The sequence below is a fragment of the Epargyreus clarus genome, unplaced genomic scaffold (assembly GCF_041222505.1).
Source record: "Epargyreus clarus isolate Ecla_fem2 unplaced genomic scaffold, WU_Ecla_fem_2.2 ptg000012l, whole genome shotgun sequence".
Lineage (NCBI taxonomy): Eukaryota > Metazoa > Arthropoda > Insecta > Lepidoptera > Hesperiidae > Epargyreus > Epargyreus clarus.
The window spans coordinates 8,040,753-8,059,490 of NW_027332220.1; the positions used below are offsets into that span (position 1 = coordinate 8,040,753).

Genomic DNA, 18,738 nt, shown 5'->3' on the forward strand with positions numbered 1-18,738 from the left:
ATTTTTTATCTGTGGATTTTAAATCCCAAAACGGCGACAGTGCTGCCTCAAATGTCATGTGACGTCACTACATCGAAACCAAACAAGACAAATAATAATTAAATCGTTTGCTGTTAGAGTTGGTTGAATTTATGTTGTGAACCGAAATGAAGCCATACTATATTAAAGTTGATAGCGTGTATCTGCTTAAAGAAGATATACAATGCAATAAATAAAAATGAATACAAAAACTTCCGCGAAATAACCTATGGAAATCACAAATAAACAACGTAAGTAAAATATTCTTTACATTTAATCATTTCGGACTGTTGTATCCTCTTTAAGTCTCTGACTGAACAAACTAATAAACAAATTTGTTATTGTTATCTTTATTTAATCGATATCGATACATTATTAGCAGTAACACTAGCGATGCACACTTTGGCATTTCACACACACATTAACAATCAGTTTTTAGTCTCGCTTGACGTTTCATATTGCCAATCTACCCTACGTCAGTAGGATAATAATTATATCTATGTAATTGCCCGTGTTTGTTGACACGACGAAATTATAGTTAGGAAATTATTTCTAATGAGAATCTCGACTTGTATAAACACGATCTCGTATGAAATATATTGAAGTTCGTAGTTTCGTAGGTAACGAAAAAAGATCCTCTAACTACTGTTTTCACTCCAGAACACAAAATTTGGATGGAACAAATTTGAATGCCCCATTTAGATGGAAAGAGTTTCTCGTCTCGAAGATACGATCATCGAAGGAATATAAAATATTTAGTGATTCGCTCCTCTCGCTCGTTGCCTTGGGCGATAATTGCCTCGCATGGAATATTTTATTGCGTCCGTGTAAACAGAATTTCAAAGCAATAATCGTATTTCGAGATTTTATGCCAATTGCTACCATGACACGTACCTACAGTGGACGACAGTGTTTTCAATTTACTAATTATATCTTATTTTTCCGTTTAATTAATTCTTGTAATTAAACGGAAAAAGAAGAAAGGGTCGTGTGTTAAAAAAAATGGACAGCGAGAAAAAAATATTTGGTAGCATACAACACGCTGTACCTTAAATTACAATTGGATAATCACTAAACTCGAATGAGAAATCTCGCACTGAAAACGATTCAAATTGATTTGTAGAACATTCATACGAACTTCAAGATATGTCATACGAGAGCGTGTTTTTATACAAGTCGAGATTCTCAATAGAAATAATCTCTTTACTATAATTTCGTCGTGTAAACAGACACAGGCAATTATCGCCTGGCGATATGTCATATGCAAGTCTCGCATGACATAATCGTAGGCGTGCTTTTGTTCTTCCCTGTGTGTAAACATTTTGATACGATTATGTTATGGCGATTATTGCTTGTGATAGTTCCTTACGATTTCTCGACCCTAAACGTGCGAGAACCTCTCTCCATCTAAATGTCTCTTAAGTTTCAAGTTTTAAATTTTGTTGCTCTCCTTTCATATTATTGGTAAGAATAAATATCTTTATTTCATTGAGAACGTTGTCGCATTCTAGACAGTAATTGGTCAGTAAATAAATAAAAGAAAAGACTAATAATATTTTAAATACTTTAATAATAATAATGTTAAATACATTCAAAATTGTCATTTTTTTGTATTTCACGATATAAGATTATTTATATACAATAAACAAAATAAAATTAAACTTAGTTGGCTAAGAAGAAAAATAATTATTATAATCAAAACTTGTCTTGTGCACTTGTGCTTTCGTCGTAGATAATTCCACGATAATTCTATTTAAACTTAATATTCTATGGTTATACATTTTGTTTTGAGGTATTCGTTGAGTGCTTCTTGACCTGAAACCAAAAAAAGTTGTTAAAGAATAAAATCAAACTTTATCATTGAAAAACTTAGTTTAAAGTAAATCTGCTTTATTACTAGTTACATACGATAGGTAATGGTGAAGAAAAACAAAAATGCCGCGTAGGGGGTCCCCTTCCCAGTCGTTATACTTCTGATTTGATGAAAAAATTAATTCTGTATTTGTCGCGTGCCATTGTTTCTCTTCACCAGATTATCATTCATATTTACCTAATTCCTGAAGCTAGGCTCTTTAAATCCGTCAAAACGGTATTTTTGCTAGATACTGGCACTTACCCAAATCCTTTCCACAGCCAGATAGCTTAAACCCACCAAAACGCGCGACGACGCCGGTCTTATTGTTCTTATTGGTAAATTAGACTATCAGTCGTAGGTACTCACCCAAATCCTTGCCAAAGCCAGACTGCTTGAACCCACCGAAGGGCGCGGCGACGTCGGTCTTGTTGTACGTGTTGACGAACACGGTGCCCGCGTCCACACGCTCCGCGAACTGCAGCGCGCGCGACACGTCCCGCGTGAACACGCCGCTCGCGAGACCGTACTCCGTGTTGTTCGCGCGACGGATCACGTCGGCGATATTTCTGGGGTTAAAGAAATATGCGATATGAATCAACATGATCGTCGAATCATATTCACGATTTTTTTGGGAAACATTTTACTAAAGTTAAGGACTAAAGTTGATAATACACATGGAGATGAAGCGGTAGCAGGTTGTAGTTCGACTGCAAAGGCACTTCAACCTAATAATGTTGTATTATAATGCTATATTTTTATGTAATTTTACGCTGCTCGCCTGGCGGTCGCTCGCGCCTTGCTGCACATGTGGATATCTATTATCCAATTAGTATTATACTTATTATTATAGTAAGCTGGGATATAAATTGGAATACCTTGTGATATTGTCTCTATCTTACAAAGTAGATGACCTTTAAAGTAAAATTTAGCAGCGAATTAATTTCCTCGCAAGTCTTTCGATATACTATGACCATGAAATAGGCGCCATGAGATTCTTCAAAAACTTCGCAGAATAAGTTCTCTTTAGAAATTTACGATGGCATTTTTCGAATGATAAAAAAATCCAATTTTTTAAATAAATTATTAAGTATTACGTTCATTGTTTAATTAAAAAAATATAACACTCACTTGCTACTAAACTTGCTGATGATCATAATAGGCCCGAAGGACTCCTCTGTCGCGAGATATGTGCCGTCTTTCACGTCGGTGAAGATGGTCGGCTCGAAGAAGAAGCCTGGTCTGTTGAGGCGTTTCCCTCCATACACAAGCTTTGCACCTTCCTTCACGCCACGTTCACAGTACTATAATACAAAATAAGTAAATCTTCTTAATAAGCTCACTCACTGACGGTAAAAAGTTCACTAGGTTAGAAAAATAAACCCCAAGATTTATTTAATCACGTAAAAGATTTACGGATTTACTTAGTAGAAATATTATTTGATGAGTCATCCTCTAACCTAGCCATAAGGTTCAATCTAACTACTATTACCACTTATTTAGCTAAATAACTTATTTACCTTGGCAATGTAAAACAATATAAAATATATTGAATCACTTAGAATTACGTGCATACACTTAGAAATGCTCAAATGAGTCTTGAATCTACTTACTAAGACAGAGAGAGTACCTATAATGTACCAAATTCATACCAACATAGTTTATTTTTATTTTTACTGGTCTACGTGATAAATCAATAAATTAATGGAATTTTTAAATATATCAATGGTGGTTCGTTAAAAGCTTACCTCTAATAGTTTATCCATATGCGCCTTATGATTTTGAGGTCCATGAGAGGTACCTCTGTGCAGAGGGTCACCAATGCTGATCTTCTTGGTCTCTTCGACCACACGCCGTAGAAACTCGTCATGGATGGTCTCTTCGACGAAGAGCCTGCCAGCTGCTATGCAGTTCTCACCCTTGTTGAAGAATACTGAAGACATACCCTGTCAAAGTAAATAGACTCATTTATTGGCTTGCAGAGATATCATCTAGGTCGTTTACCTGCTGATTGTATATATAGGTTTACAAGGAGACTGTCCGATGGGTAGATGGAATTTTAGACCCCATAGAACCATTTTAGTCACGAGTATGTGTTAACATACTGTGACTAAAATTTTGTATAAAAAATACATTTTGTATGAATAATTGTTAAATTTTTTATACAAAATTAATTACACTAGCATAAATTTCATCTAACTAAAGCGCCTAAAAATGTTTAGTCAATACGCTTAAAATAAAATCTGTCCTTGGGTGTTTATGATTATCGTTAATAATAATTATATTATATAATAACAATTATAACTAAGCCATATACTTAATTACCCAATTTTACTAGAAATATATCTAAGTACTCACTATCCGGTAATAACTATTTATCTTAGTTAGGTACTTACGTTTCTTACGGCCTTGTCGAGATCACAGTCTTCAAAGATAACCAGTGGTGATTTGCCACCTAATTCTAAAGATACTTTCTTCATATTTGAAGCAGCACAAGACTTCATTATGGTTTGACCTGCGTTCAAAGAAAACAATTTAATTAGTTCAATAATTGCGTTCTATACTTAATTCAGAAAAAGTAATCCGCTTTAGTCCAATTTGATTTTTTTTTATTCTTTCACTAACATTTTCTAAATTTATTTATGATTGATGTAAATATTTAAATTTATTTTTCTTTTATGTATTTTATTTAATCTCATAACTTTTTCTATAGGTACAACGTTTTGCGTAATTAATTTCAGTCCTAAGAATTATTTTTCTAGCCATGTGTTTTTTGATCTCTTCCTACAGATTATTTCGTTTTGCTAGTTATATTTTGAAGGGCGTTAAAAAATAATATATAGTTTTTACCTATTTCTGTACTGCCGGTGAATCCAAGTTTCCTAACCAGAGGATGGTCGGCCAGAGCCTGACCACAAACAGTTCCACTTCCTGGGAGGATGTTGACGACGCCTGGAGGGACCCCTGCGCGAACGCATAGCTCGGCGAACTTCAATGCGGTCAGTGGACATACCTGTGGGAAATGGAGCTTTTAATATAACCGTCTAATTTGAAATATTTAAGAATATGTCGATAATCATTTTATGTGGAAAATTAATCAAACGAAGGAAGATGAAGTACGAGTACAGAGAGAGGAGAGACAGGATTAAAGAACGAATGTGAGTAAAGGACAATGACAGAATGATAGATGACTATGATACCAATATTCGTTTAAACTGAAAATTTGAATATTTTTAATTCATATATTTCTTTAAATTGTAATGCAAAATCTACTTTATAAAATTTTTTGATTGACAATCAACGCGCAGTGTAAAACGATGTGACCGAAACCTTGATTTTTTGTACGTCATGATCATGCTACAATCTATATCTATAAAGAAATACGTAAAAACCTTACCGCAGCAGGTTTCATAACCACAGTATTGCCAGCAGCTAAACACGCCGCCATTTTCCAGGACAACATCATCAACGGGTAATTCCATGGTGTTATCAAACCACACACACCAATAGGTTCTTTCTTTGTGATCGTTAAGTTCCTATTAGGTCTTGCGTGGTTGATGGGTATGGTAGCTCCTTGGATCTTATCGCACCAGCCAGCGAAGTACCTCCAGGTATCTATAGACATCCCAACGTGGGTCTTTAGTGCGAGCGTGTATACTGCTCCTGAGTCTATTGACTCGATGGTTGCTAGCTCTTCTTTGTGCTGCTCCATTAAGTCTGCTAATCTGTTAACATAAGATACTTCATTAGCATAAGTCAGATTTTTTACATTTCATATCACATGAAACAAGATATTTACATATTTTTGTTGTCTGTTGCACATAGTTGATAGTAGCTCTAAAGCTCTTTCAGTTTGTTAATAAGTGAAGTATTAAAATGTTCTTTTTTAAATTTACTGTAACTTTCATATGCGATATTAAATTACAATAACAATTTGCTTACCAAGAATAGTAATTTACCTGAACATTATCTGGCCCCGTTCACGTGCGCTAATCTTCGACCATTCACCTTCTTCAAAGGCCTTCTTCGCTGCTTTCACAGCTTTATCTACATCATTAGCTGATGCACTTTGTACTTTACAAATTACCGACTCATCCGTGGGATTAATTAGCGTTAGTGTCTTTCCACTATCTGAATTGACAAATTCACCGTTAATAAACAATTGTGTCGGAAATTTAATTTTCATTTTGTTTGCTTCTAATTCAATTCCTTCGTAAACGACGTCCTTACTGCCTGAACCTCCTCGCCATTTCAGTACTGCTGCTGTGTAAAATTCTAGGAATGTGGTATTCATATAAACGTCTTCGTTTTGGAGATCCATATTAGCTAAATCTTTAACTTCTTCTACTAATCTTACGACATCCATTGAACCGGCGCCACCGAAGAAGAAATCGGTGTCTTCTTCAATATCAATTCTAAGTATAGCCTTCCATACTGCACGAACGTTTTCTATAAACTGTTTTTCTTCAGCTGACAGTTGAATCGAAACTTTCTTTTCGTTTGCTTTATAAAAGTTTTGGGCGTTTATCATTTTGCCGTTAACTTTCAATCTTGCAACGTTTAACTGCAATAAAAATAAAAATATATTATTAGTCTTTGTTTATAAAACAATGGAAATATAATTATTTTCTATATTACAAATACAAATATAGACAAAATTAAAGCTAATAATGGTATTAATATTACATAAGACAAGACATTAATATTACACAATCAACAATTATATTATGGGTATATTAAAAATAACTATTTATGTGTGTACTTTGCTACATACCTTTACGCCATCATTAGCAGTGATCAGCAGCCCTGCATCATGTATAACCGCTGGTCTCTCCAGACCTGGTATGACGACCTCGTCACCCTCAGTTTCATACTCGCCTTCCCACAGTGAAGAGCCAAAGAATTTAATTTCAATGCTGGCTTCATTAGCTTCGTCTACACCATCTTTGGTCTGAGGTTTTATGAAGGTGGTCGCTCCAGGAGAGGAGTCCATTCCTCTGATAAAATTGTGTAAATCTATTCCTCCTTTGGACCAGTCGATCTGGAAATTTATTTCGAACCACTTATTTATATGTATGTATTTCAAAAATAATTAAGTAATAAGTAATAATTTGGCGACCCGCGTGGCAGAGCGGTCACCATACCGGTCTGACGCGGAAAGGGTCCCGGGTTCGATCCCCGGCCTAAATCTAAATGAGGAATTTAGAATTCTGTTTCTAGGTTTAGGTGTTTGTGTATTTGTCTATGTATGTGTCCATGGCACCCACGACACAGGGAATCCTAGTGTGGGGCTGTGAGTGTAGAAAGCGTTTATTTGGCACCATTTATTGATAGTGCATATTATTATCTGTCCGCTATTCCTTTGGTTCGAAAACGAAAAAATAGGCTACCCCTATTTTCAATTATTATTATGTTCTTCTTCTTATTATTAGATCTTATTTAGATCAGATCTTATCAAAATTTTTCTTATCTTAGTTTAATATTATCGATCAATTATTTTAAAAAGTACTTAATCTAAAAGTCCTACTATTCAAATATGGTTATGACGGTCGATTTAAGAGTACTGTAACTTTTTTCTCTTTCAATATAATTTCAACGGAGTTTCCTAAAGATACTTAAAATATGTTTCAAATTTACCTGATGTGTTTCAGGTTTAAACAATGCTGGATCATATGTAGCACCCTCCTCTGTTTGCTTTTCCTTTGGTGCAGTGCCATTCGCTACCATATTTACTGATTCTGCTAAAGCTTTGATACCTAAAACAGATAAATAATATTATTTTACCAATTTTTTTTCAGCTACTGTAGTCATCTATTAGTAATACAATTGAAATTTCAATGATAATGAGAGAACACAGAGTAAGAACAAACTATAACATTTATAACAGCTATAACATTTATATTATTTAACAATATTTTAATAAAAACGTACCCTCAGGATATAAATACTTGTTGTACAAGGAGTCCACGGTGTCATCGATTGTGCAGGGGAATGATTTCTGGAGTAGAATCGGTCCCGTGTCCAAACCATCATCAGCCCAGAATATGGAGAGGCCGCAGGTTGTGTCACCTTCGATTAGTGTCCTGAAAATTAAAGTTTGGTTGAAATGTACCTCTTGTATCAGCTTGTAATCAGCTGGAGGGATTTTATTGACGATAATAAAATTATGAGTAAGGATCTTGAGGACGAATACAGATTCGTCAGCAAGATTTTAATAAAACATAATGCTAATTACATCGATCTGATAACAGGTAATATTCTGTGATTTGATTAGGTAATAGGTAGAACGAGTACATACTTGTTGGTTATTAATGTTGTGAAATTTGAATAAACTTGTTAGTAAATGTTAATCAATATTTAAAAATAAATTACACACGTTATATTCGTAAAGCGTCGACATACATATACTACGTGAGATGGTTGCGACAGAAGGATGATTGAATACTTTTAATTACATTAATTCATTACATTAATACAAAAATAAACCTAGCTATATTTGTAACCACTGCTGGATATGGATTTCTTAGTATACTTACTTACAGGGTGACTTATATTTCGTAGTCTTAGTATTTTAGTAGAATTGTAGAAGAGCATACAACCCATCAGATGTTAAACGGCAATGGACATTAGTAACCAACCCTTCTAGATCAGAGATCTAGAAGGATCAGAGAGTACTACCAAAAATAAGTATATATTGCCAATCTTAAGAATTAAGAAAAAAAGCCTTCCAAAGTACAGATGTTACAAGTTTTATCATAAAAGTTAAATCATCTTCATTCAGTGGAGAATGGGACTGGAGAAAATATGTGGGGGTCACGATAGCCCGCCACCCCCTGTTGACCCCTGATAAAGTTTATTCGATTTGACCGGGATACGAAACGAACTCGAAAAAATTAATTATAGTGGTCTGCCGATTATATTTAAAAATCAACCAACGCGCAATAAGAACTTCGACGCATTTGATCAATCAAGTCATCAATCAATCATGATCATCTGCAATTCTCAACACATGCGACTTCAATTAAACATGTTGAATATTTCATACGATGACTCACCAGTTGATGGAAGAGGCTCCCCTGTGCCGCGGCAGGATGCTGGGGTGGTAGCAGATGCTCTCGTACTTCGGGTACGTGATGACCTCCATCGGGATAAACTGGGTACAGAACGGCAGGACGTTGATGTCTGCGTTCACCTGTTGAGAGGGAATACGGCGTTAGTTGTGGAAATTTAAGTGTGAACACATGGCGACAATTTTGCAGCGGTTCAGTTCCGATACAATTACCAAAAATCGAATCTCTTTCACCCGATGTCGCCTGAAGCAGTGCGCGTATACAAAAAAACTCTAAAGACTTGCATAAGTAACCACTGCCGTTCCTGAAGTCGACTACTTCAAATAAAGTTGCCATAATAGATCCAGCGTACATATATGCGGAACTGTTCCTGAGAACTAAATTGGAATGCCCTAAGTAGCTCTGCGATACCCTTCAAACCAGAAACACTACGTTTATAAGTCGCGACGTTGGCTCTTCCGCGTCCGACCCATCAAAGTATTTTTAAAATCTTTAATATGATCGTACAATATTTTGATTTTATTTCCGGCAGGATTGTCTACTCAACGAACTTAAAAATCTTCTATCAAATACCATCATAGTTCGCCGGGCATCATAGAAGAGCAAAAACCTAATGCAGGTTGTTGCAATGCTAATGCGTAAATAATTATGGGCCTAGTATGCAAAACATAGATATTCTATAGGTAGACTGGTTACAAAAATACCTATTTCTATCAACTACCTACTACTGAAAAGGGATTCTTGTTCTTCTTGTTGGATATTTGAACAGAATATTCCCTTTCATTTCTGCTTACGATAAGCAAACCGTGACTTATAAATTGTACTCAGTTTATGTAAACTGTACAAATATTATTTATTTTTGTGTTAAAATGTAGCGATAAGACCGTCAGGCCACTTGATAAATCCGACGCATTTTTATTGGCCACTGCAGCCAACGGACATCAGTTACCTACTGGTCCCAGATAGGGCAGAGATCCTAAAAGAAATACTTGCGTAACTGTTTTTTTGGACTAACGAATATTTTTATTAGTATTTTTGGATTATACCCTAGCTAAATCACAACATAACAGCTTTATACTGTTCTTGTAAGACAAACCTGGAAGATTTCTAGATTAGCCGTTTATTTTGATATTTAAGAAAATTATATTTGCAACATCAAAAAAATATTGTTTTTTTTACATATGCTGGTTGTATTTTAGATATGAGTATTAGATATTTGCGAAATCACAATAATAAAGAGTAGTACGCCTTATTTACGTAAGTATATATGCGTCTCTTGATATTTTTGACGCCAAAAATATACCAATTAATGTATCCAATCGGATATTAATTAAACAATATTATGGTGATCGATAAACTATGGGTTATCGTTATCATAGGCGACCGTTGCTATCACCATATTGAGTTACATAATAACCTGACTTGTAGTCATAATATTATTATAGGATCTTCTTATATCTAGTGAATATATCTTCTTATACATCCTTATATTACAAGATTGTTGTATTAGTTTGAAGTATAAATATAGAAAATAGGGAAGTGTTTATAATCTATTCTATCTTTGATTTCTAATTTATTTTCTCTATGTATCTTTTATAATCTATTTCTGATATTCCACATGATGGAATTTTCGACACATTCAAATGCCTCGCTACACCTGAAGTCTTAAAAGAAATTTATACAATTTGCCAAAGTTCAAAATCTTGAACAATTATTGCCTAGAAAATATTACCAATTTAAAACTACGGGAGGCAAAAATTGGTTAAGATTGATTTTTGTTAACAGTACGCCTGTTATCAATGTTAGAATGCCTTATGTTATAAGATTGCCTTAACAATCCGTGAACCTAGAACCTGGCACGTATTAGCAATAATTAATTAATTAATCTACCTACTATATTCTCGATTAAATTAATTAGCAAAACTTAATCACATGTAACACGTATATAAAACAAATACTTATAAAACGGATATCGATATCTCGTATTTGTAAATATGTTTTATTCGAAGACACACATTCGAAGTTACTCACGTGTCACACAAGAAAATACTTTAGCAACAATTTAAGATATGTTGGTTTCTGATAATGAGCTGATAACTATTATTATACAAAACTTTAAAAATATATAAGTAAATATTGCATTAATATAAATGATATTCAAAACAAAATCCAGTTTCTGGAACGGCGAAACTGATAAAAATCGATAAATTATAAATAGAGGTCTTTGGGGATATCGATATAAGTTTATTTTTATGCAAACATTCTTAAGTATACCTATTGTAGAAGAACCGAGCTGAAAAATTAAACAAATACATATTTTAGTAACTCTAGCACAAAGTAGATTCAATTACATTTTTTGACACTAAGGTTGTAACTTTATGAATTTTGCCCTCCCGTTTTAACTATATCAGAATTTTCTCGTAATTAGCATAACTTTGAACTAGGGCACCGATATGTCACTTTCTACTCCTAGATTAAATGCTTTAAAGCCCCACTACTACAGCACAACGTAGGGCGACAACAGAAATTGTAGAAGACATTAAAAATCGTCCCTAAATTTGCCGGCCTAAAATTTGCCGCCTTAGACTCCAGTCTTCTTAACCCGGGGGCAATTACACCACTGGACGTAAATCTAATCTTAGATTAAACGGTGGATGAACGTTCAGCAGCAGTAGGATAATGGGTTAATTTACACTGTTTTCTCGTGTACTAACATTGTTTAATCTAATTCTACTCTACTTCCTATCATTTCACTTATCTGAGGTTAAAAGTGCAGTAGGTTCGTAATAAAGCTCAAAATCATGCGATAACTCGAACGAGGAAGCATGCCCAGACGAACTATTACGTTCATATGCCAATTAATTTACTGATTAGTAAATTTAGTAATCATTTAACCTTACTTTACTTCAACCAACGACCCGGAGACAAAATTTGTCAATACCTCAGTACCCTTAGTATGAGTTTTTACGTTTTTCCAAAAATGACTGTTATTGCATTTGTTTACGTATTTCCCATACATTTCCAATCAGTTCTGATACAGTCTGCTAGAGGCGCTGTTTGGAAATATATGGGCAAACACGTAAACAAATACCAAAACAAAGTCATATTTGTCAAAACGTAAAAACTCATACTAAGGGTACAAGTCACTAATACCACATTCCAAGATCGTAGAGCGTTCGTGGTTCGATTGTGGCGTAGCTATTTCTATTTCTGCCATGTAATAATGATAAAAAGTGATAGTAAGCAGTTATTAACAATAAGATTGTTTTTTATTCTCCACTTTTACACAAAACGATATCGAAAAACAATACTAAGTATCTAAATTTTAGTAGATTATCATAAAATTGTACCTATATCGTAATTTGAATCGTAACATGGAATGATTACGAACAAGAAAAGTATTTTTGTGTGAAACTTATAATAAAAGCTTGTCAAATGTGTTATCTTCAGGTATATATGCAGTAACTATTTACTAGGGCGTATTCTCCTCGTAAACAAAAAAAACCGGGCGATTTACTCACTACTTACTTACTAAAAAAATACGGAAGAACACATTTAACATTTAGTAATACAATTTTAAATAATACTTACAGATTTGTATTCCTCAAGCACTTCTGGTATCACCTTCCCTTTTATCCGCCATGTTTTGTACTTGTACACTGGTTTTCCATGCTGCACAGCAATAGTTGCTGAAATAAAAAAATATTTGTTAATCTAACAGTTATTATTTTGGGTAGAACCCTCCGTGGCTCGACTCTGGAGGGAACACCGCCACATCTTCTGCCTATGTAATTACAGTACTTAACGTTTTTATTTTTCTTTTTTGCAGGGTTCGGGGCAAGCTTATTCGCGGCGTTCTAATTTAGTCCTTAGAGCTACTCGTAGCAATGGGGTTCATTAGAGATGTCCATGAGTGGGAGTATGGCTTTTGCTTTTTTACCTGGTGTGCTGCTTGCTTATTTCTATAGTATATTAGATATATAGTTAAAAAAACTAAAAAACACGCTTCTATGATTTTATAAACTAAAAAGTAGAAAATAATTTTCAATCTAGAAATAAATTAAAGAACAATAAATAGTATAATTGTGGAAAAAGCGTGGGGTGCTCCATTTATCAGTTTTCGAAAAGCGCCCAACACTTCAAAGAAAATAAATGTTCAAAGTTCAAAATGGATAAAAACGGGTTCCAAGATTCCGTTACTTAGTTACATATATACATACAACCCAAGCTAATAAAAGCCGAGTTTCAGTCGCTATTCGACATAGACATTATATTGCAAGAAAAATATTAGTAAATAATAATTATTAAATGTCATGTCTTGTCATCATGTCTTTCGCTTTCCATTTGTAGTATGTAGCAATTAAGGGCATGTAGTAATTAATACTCATTATGGTAATAATAAGGTTTTTTTCCAATGAAGTAAGTTCCATAATAGATCACTGAACATTTCCATTACTTATTATCTCAGCAATCTATGTATCATTATAATTTGTGTTAATAAAGAATGTTATTTCAAATGACTGAATTTTAACTCACCCCTCGTTCACTCTTTACAGTTTTGTAAATAAATATATTATTATATAGCATATTATTATTTTTATTGTTTTACTAAAAAAAAATGCTGCGTGATTAGGAACTACTTGCCTTGAGGTTGATTTTTAGAGAATGATTCTTGCGTTAAGTCCGTCTTTTGTATCACTTTTAAAGGTATATTTAAATATTAAATACATAAATAAATAAATCTCTGAAAGTCTACTAATAGACAAGCCCAGAAGCACAGTGGTCATTTTTCAAAATTACTTCATATGGGCATGTTAAAATTAAAGATAGCATAATTAAACAATGATAGAAACATAGTGAGGAGACCTATACGCTGAGTTCTTTCAAAATGCGTCTTAAAGATTTTTGAAGTCTATCAATCGCATCTCGCCTGCGCGGTCGACTTGGGCTTATAAATTCCTTTACTTTGAGAGGAATTCCGTAACAACAAGCAATGGTGTAAATGAGAAACAAACTGTATAATAGTCACACCATATAAGTAATTTTATCTTGTCACTACTATCTGGAGGCACGGCAGTGCCTCCGCCAAGTCGAGCCAAAAGAAGCGGCACGGCCGTACCATAAAGTATTACTACCACGTCTCGAAAAGAATGTCTCAAAAGGTGTCTTAATGATTTCCACATCTAATGTGCTTGAGATACATGTGTTACAATCGCATCCCACTAATTGCACATGCACATGCAAAGATCAAATACTTTCTGTATTTTATTTTTAAATGTTCCGTCTTGTTTTGTGTTATGAAATGTCATTTTTTTGCAAGATGCATTGCATTTGCATTTTTTTTGGTAAAGGAGTGACAAATTAGTGGATAAATGAAGATAAAATATATTGTAATTTTGAAAAAACTTGTTAGCGTTCTAATAAATAACACATTTTTGTTTATTAATTGTGCTTTCTTATATTTGTATAATTATTATTGTATATTGTGAGAATTTTTAATTAACAAACGAACTTGATTACTTTCATTAACTATACCATTTTTTTTAAATGTACATGTATGTCACATAGTGGATTTTCCTGGAATTCCCTGAATACTGTGACAATTTTGATAAGCACACCATTTTTAAAATTGAAGTACCAAGATAACAAGTGGTCGACTTGATGGGGACCTGATATTTAACCAATCTCAAATAGAACTGAATTCCTATCCGAGTTAACCCAAAGATGCGTTGCTAACTCTTAGAACGACGTTGAAACAATCCCTTTTTTTAAATAAGATTTAAAAGAACAACATTCCTAATCGAATTCTTCCTGAGATCGCCCACAAAATCATTCTATAAGAACTAAATTGGGACGTTTTATATAATATTAAAAGCCAACTTACCCAAGGGATCTTCTCGTGCCCCTTTGTCTAACACAGTGAACACACCGACCACATCGTGACCATCTTTCTGCAATAACTTGAACACTTCAGCTGCAAAGGTACTCTGGCCTATGATGGCCACTCGAAGCTTTTGCTTTGGCGCCTAAAATATTAAGTAAAGTTTTAAAAATCGGTAATTTGCACTATACCATTTTTGACATACTTAGATGTTAGTCCTGCAAACTAAACGAATGTAGTGTCTTTAATGAAAATCAAGATAATGTTTATTATTTTAAATTAAAATAAAAAATTAATAAGTTTAATGTAATTAAGTTGTATTGCAACGTAATATATTTATATTTATATATTTACTTATATTTTTTAATTATTTGTAATAAATTAAATGCATGAGAAACAATTCAATGTTAATATTATGTTAAAGTTATATCACTTTTTAACAGTTAAGAAACTTAATAAAATACACAACGATTTAAATTTCAAATTAATTAAAATAAACACAAATATAATAATTAGGTACTACCTTACGAAATATATGAAACGTATTTAACGTGAATATTAAATTTAAATAGTATTTCAGAACAGTTATTTACTTAACAGCTATTTACTAGTAATGGATGGAAATAAATGCAAAAAGTTTTTAAAGAATTAAATAACTTACAATATTTTTTTTTTGTTTTTTTTGGGTGGTATTATTATTTACATTGATATTTATTTTTGATAAATAATTGAATTATAATTAATAAATGTAGGAAACAAAACAGCACGATAAAAAAACAAACTGACAAATTGCATATAAAAAAATAAAACAAAATAAAAAATACCTCTTCGGGCACTGCTACAGGAGGCATGTTGCTCTCGTCTCTTGACTATGCGGTCTGTTGAACGCGATCGGACTAACACGAATGGGGCAAATTATTCCTATTTTATGAGCACATACATCTTACCCTTGACCTCACTTATCTAACACACTTCAAAGATATATTATACTCAGTATGTTTCACAAAAATAGCCAAAACTACTGCAGTGTGTAGACAGTTGTTACGTTCTGAAAAAAGAAGTTAGAAAAAAACTGTGAAATATTTTTTACAGAAGTCAGGACGAAATCTGTGAAACAAAAATGTGCATTATTTGATATAAAAAATAATGCAAATATTTTTTTAAATTTATGCACAGTGCTAGAATGTGTTCAATTTTTTTAAGGTGTATTTTCGTGTTGAATCCTTGTCTTTTGTAATAGCCTGGTGTTGAGTTCTTCGTGTGGAAGCTTTTGCCTTTGAAAACCATTTCAACCCTTTATAAATTTACCCACCCTAAACAGAGAAACAAAAACGGAGTGGATTTAATTAAATTATCGTGCAAATTAGCGCATAGAGCTTTCAATTTCCAGGAATTTTCTGATAAGAAACCCAAACAATCAATTATTTATTGGTATGTATAGCTACTTTACATGGATAATAATAAAATCAACAAAAAAAATACTATTTTACTTACTTAAAAATTATTTTATAACTGTGCAACTGATCCTTTTTTTGCAACTGAGCTTCAATTGAAATCGATTTTCGAGATGTAGAGACACTAATAAATTTGTTCAAGGCCTATTATTTTCAATTGTTATAAATCTATAGATAACTAATGTAATTTGTTAGCTTTCTATTAGGTAGTCTGCTGAGCTTTCAAGTTTTACCGTAAGTTTATTTCCATAATAGAGACTGATTAGGAGCTTTCGACGCCTTTGTTATACCTATATCAAACATGTTTGTGTCCTAATATACGTGTTCTTGATAGTTTAAAGGCATCACTTGTGAAAACCGCAGGTAAATAATCTGTGTGTGTGATATCAAATAATAAATATATATTAGTCATTAAATATGTAAAAGTAGAGTATCTATGAAAGGGCCAATTAAACAATATTTAAAGTGAAATTTGAATACTATTTTTTTAAATAAAGTAAATCTTACTACCTTGACAAGAGACTTGCTACCTGATGGAAAGTAGTTAACGTCGCCTATGGAAACTTTCAACACCAGAGGAGTCGCTAATGCATCGCCGGCTTTAAAGGAGAGCTCTTATTGCACCTTTTTAGAAGAACCCCATGTCATAGCGCTTCGGGAATATCTCATGAGGAAGTTCATTCCATATCGTACACGTTCGTGGCAAGAACGTTCGTGCAAACCGAATTATTGTAGTTTTGGTTTTATGTTTAGTTACCTACATGTCTTCTTGTTGCTTATAAACGTATGCTTATAAGCCAAAAGAGCCACAAAATACTTATCACAATGTAGGTCCTCTGAATTTCTAAAGAGCTATTCTCAATAACGAATAAAGGATAGAATTAATAAAAGGTAGGTACAATGTCTCATAGTATGTTTAGACATTCATAACCTTTCATTAATATTAATCACTTTATTTTTATTTACAGCAGTTATCACAACTATAAAACCACTATACTTTGTTGAGCTCTAATGTCAGTTGCTATGTATTTCATCATCGGCGTCGGTCGTACCAAAACATAAATGTTTCCGATAGTTGGTTATACCAGTTACGAACCAGTTATAAGCGGTATAAGCGTATTGACAGACCGAGTTCAACAAATTATAGCGCATTACTTCGTTGTGAGAGACGCCCGAAACCGGTTTGAACCGCTTGCAATTTGATCAATCATTCCATTGAGAAAACACCGTACTCATGAGCAGTTGAGACTTGAGAGTGAAAGTTTTATGGTGATTTTCACTATGAAACGTGTTTTCTTCACGATTTTCTGCGGTTTATGGAATATACAATCGAAATTACAAACGGTAGCTGACTTTTTTATAATATAGGGGTAGTAGGCTAGCATGCAGTCCACCTGATGGTAAGTGGCTACTACTGCCTATGGTCATTTGTAATCAATTACAGATAAGATTAGATTCTTACCTGAGGTCGGCCACAGACCGCTACCCCTGAAAACTAAGCTGGAATGCCTTACATAAATATGTCTCCCTTACCACACGCTTCAAACAGATGCATTATTGTCCTTGAGAGCTATGTCAAAAACTTATATTAGTAAGTTTTTTGGCCAGTAAGACACCTTTTAGACGAGAGTAGCTACCTCATGTAATAAAAATATGTGCAAAGTAAATATGTAGAGTACTTTTTTATTACATTAAGTTAGTAGGTAAGTACTTTCTAGTAGATTATCAGTGATGGTGATTAGCATTCTGATTATATTACACATGCATACATTGGTACATACGAAGAGAATGACACATACATACATTCGCTTGAAATCTTTACCCTCCGCAGTCGGGTAAAAAATACTCAAATTAAATTGGTATCTTTAACTTAAAAGTGATATACTACATTACTTCTATCTGCTAAAATGGGCTAAATCTTGGAAATGATGACAGTACCTTATACTGTACCGCCTACAGAATCTCTTCCGTAGGCAGAAAATTTTAGAGTCTTCTATAAAAATCAAAAATCCATGCTAGTGCACACGAGCACTCTTACGTGCTCTTATAACAAATTCGTGTCCATTCCAAACAGACAGGCCAGTTGAGAAACGTCTTTAAGCTATTTGCTAATATGCGATAACCAATATAAAACATAACCGGTTCAATCCGGATCGGAGCGTGCCTTCACTCCAGCGCTGTGCCAACGGCTTGACCCCCGATAAATGATTGTTTGTGTACAATTCCAGTATACGCCTCATTCTTATCTATGCTTGCGTCTGTTCTTGTAAAATTATGATTACCTATTCCAATTAAAAATATTATGTCAACTGTGTTATTCAAAAATACATATAAACCAAAGTGGTGTAATCCGGTAAGATAGGAGATACGTAAATTGGATACCAAGTACTTACTTACCTATTCGTTGATGTACCTATTCCAAATATCTGTTCAATTTTCTGCCTTATCTGTTCCAGCTACATT

At 33.6% G+C, this 18,738-nt stretch overlaps 1 protein-coding gene across 1 annotated transcript; it reads right to left on the reverse strand.

The window, feature by feature from the left end:
* Positions 1-1,568: 1,568 nt before the first annotated feature.
* LOC140746295 (cytosolic 10-formyltetrahydrofolate dehydrogenase) lies at positions 1,569-15,789 on the reverse strand. The gene is made up of 15 exons (XM_073078393.1): positions 15,646-15,789; positions 14,825-14,966; positions 12,532-12,629; positions 8,926-9,062; positions 7,802-7,953; positions 7,508-7,626; positions 6,645-6,911; positions 5,830-6,434; positions 5,268-5,595; positions 4,721-4,883; positions 4,267-4,385; positions 3,619-3,816; positions 3,002-3,174; positions 2,240-2,439; positions 1,569-1,833 (listed from the first exon to the last, which is right to left on the reverse strand). The coding sequence occupies exons 1-15, from the start codon at positions 15,670-15,672 to the stop codon at positions 1,778-1,780; spliced, it is 2,784 nt and encodes a 927-aa protein (XP_072934494.1). The 5' UTR covers positions 15,673-15,789; the 3' UTR covers positions 1,569-1,777.
* Between the last annotated feature and the right edge of the window lie 2,949 nt (positions 15,790-18,738).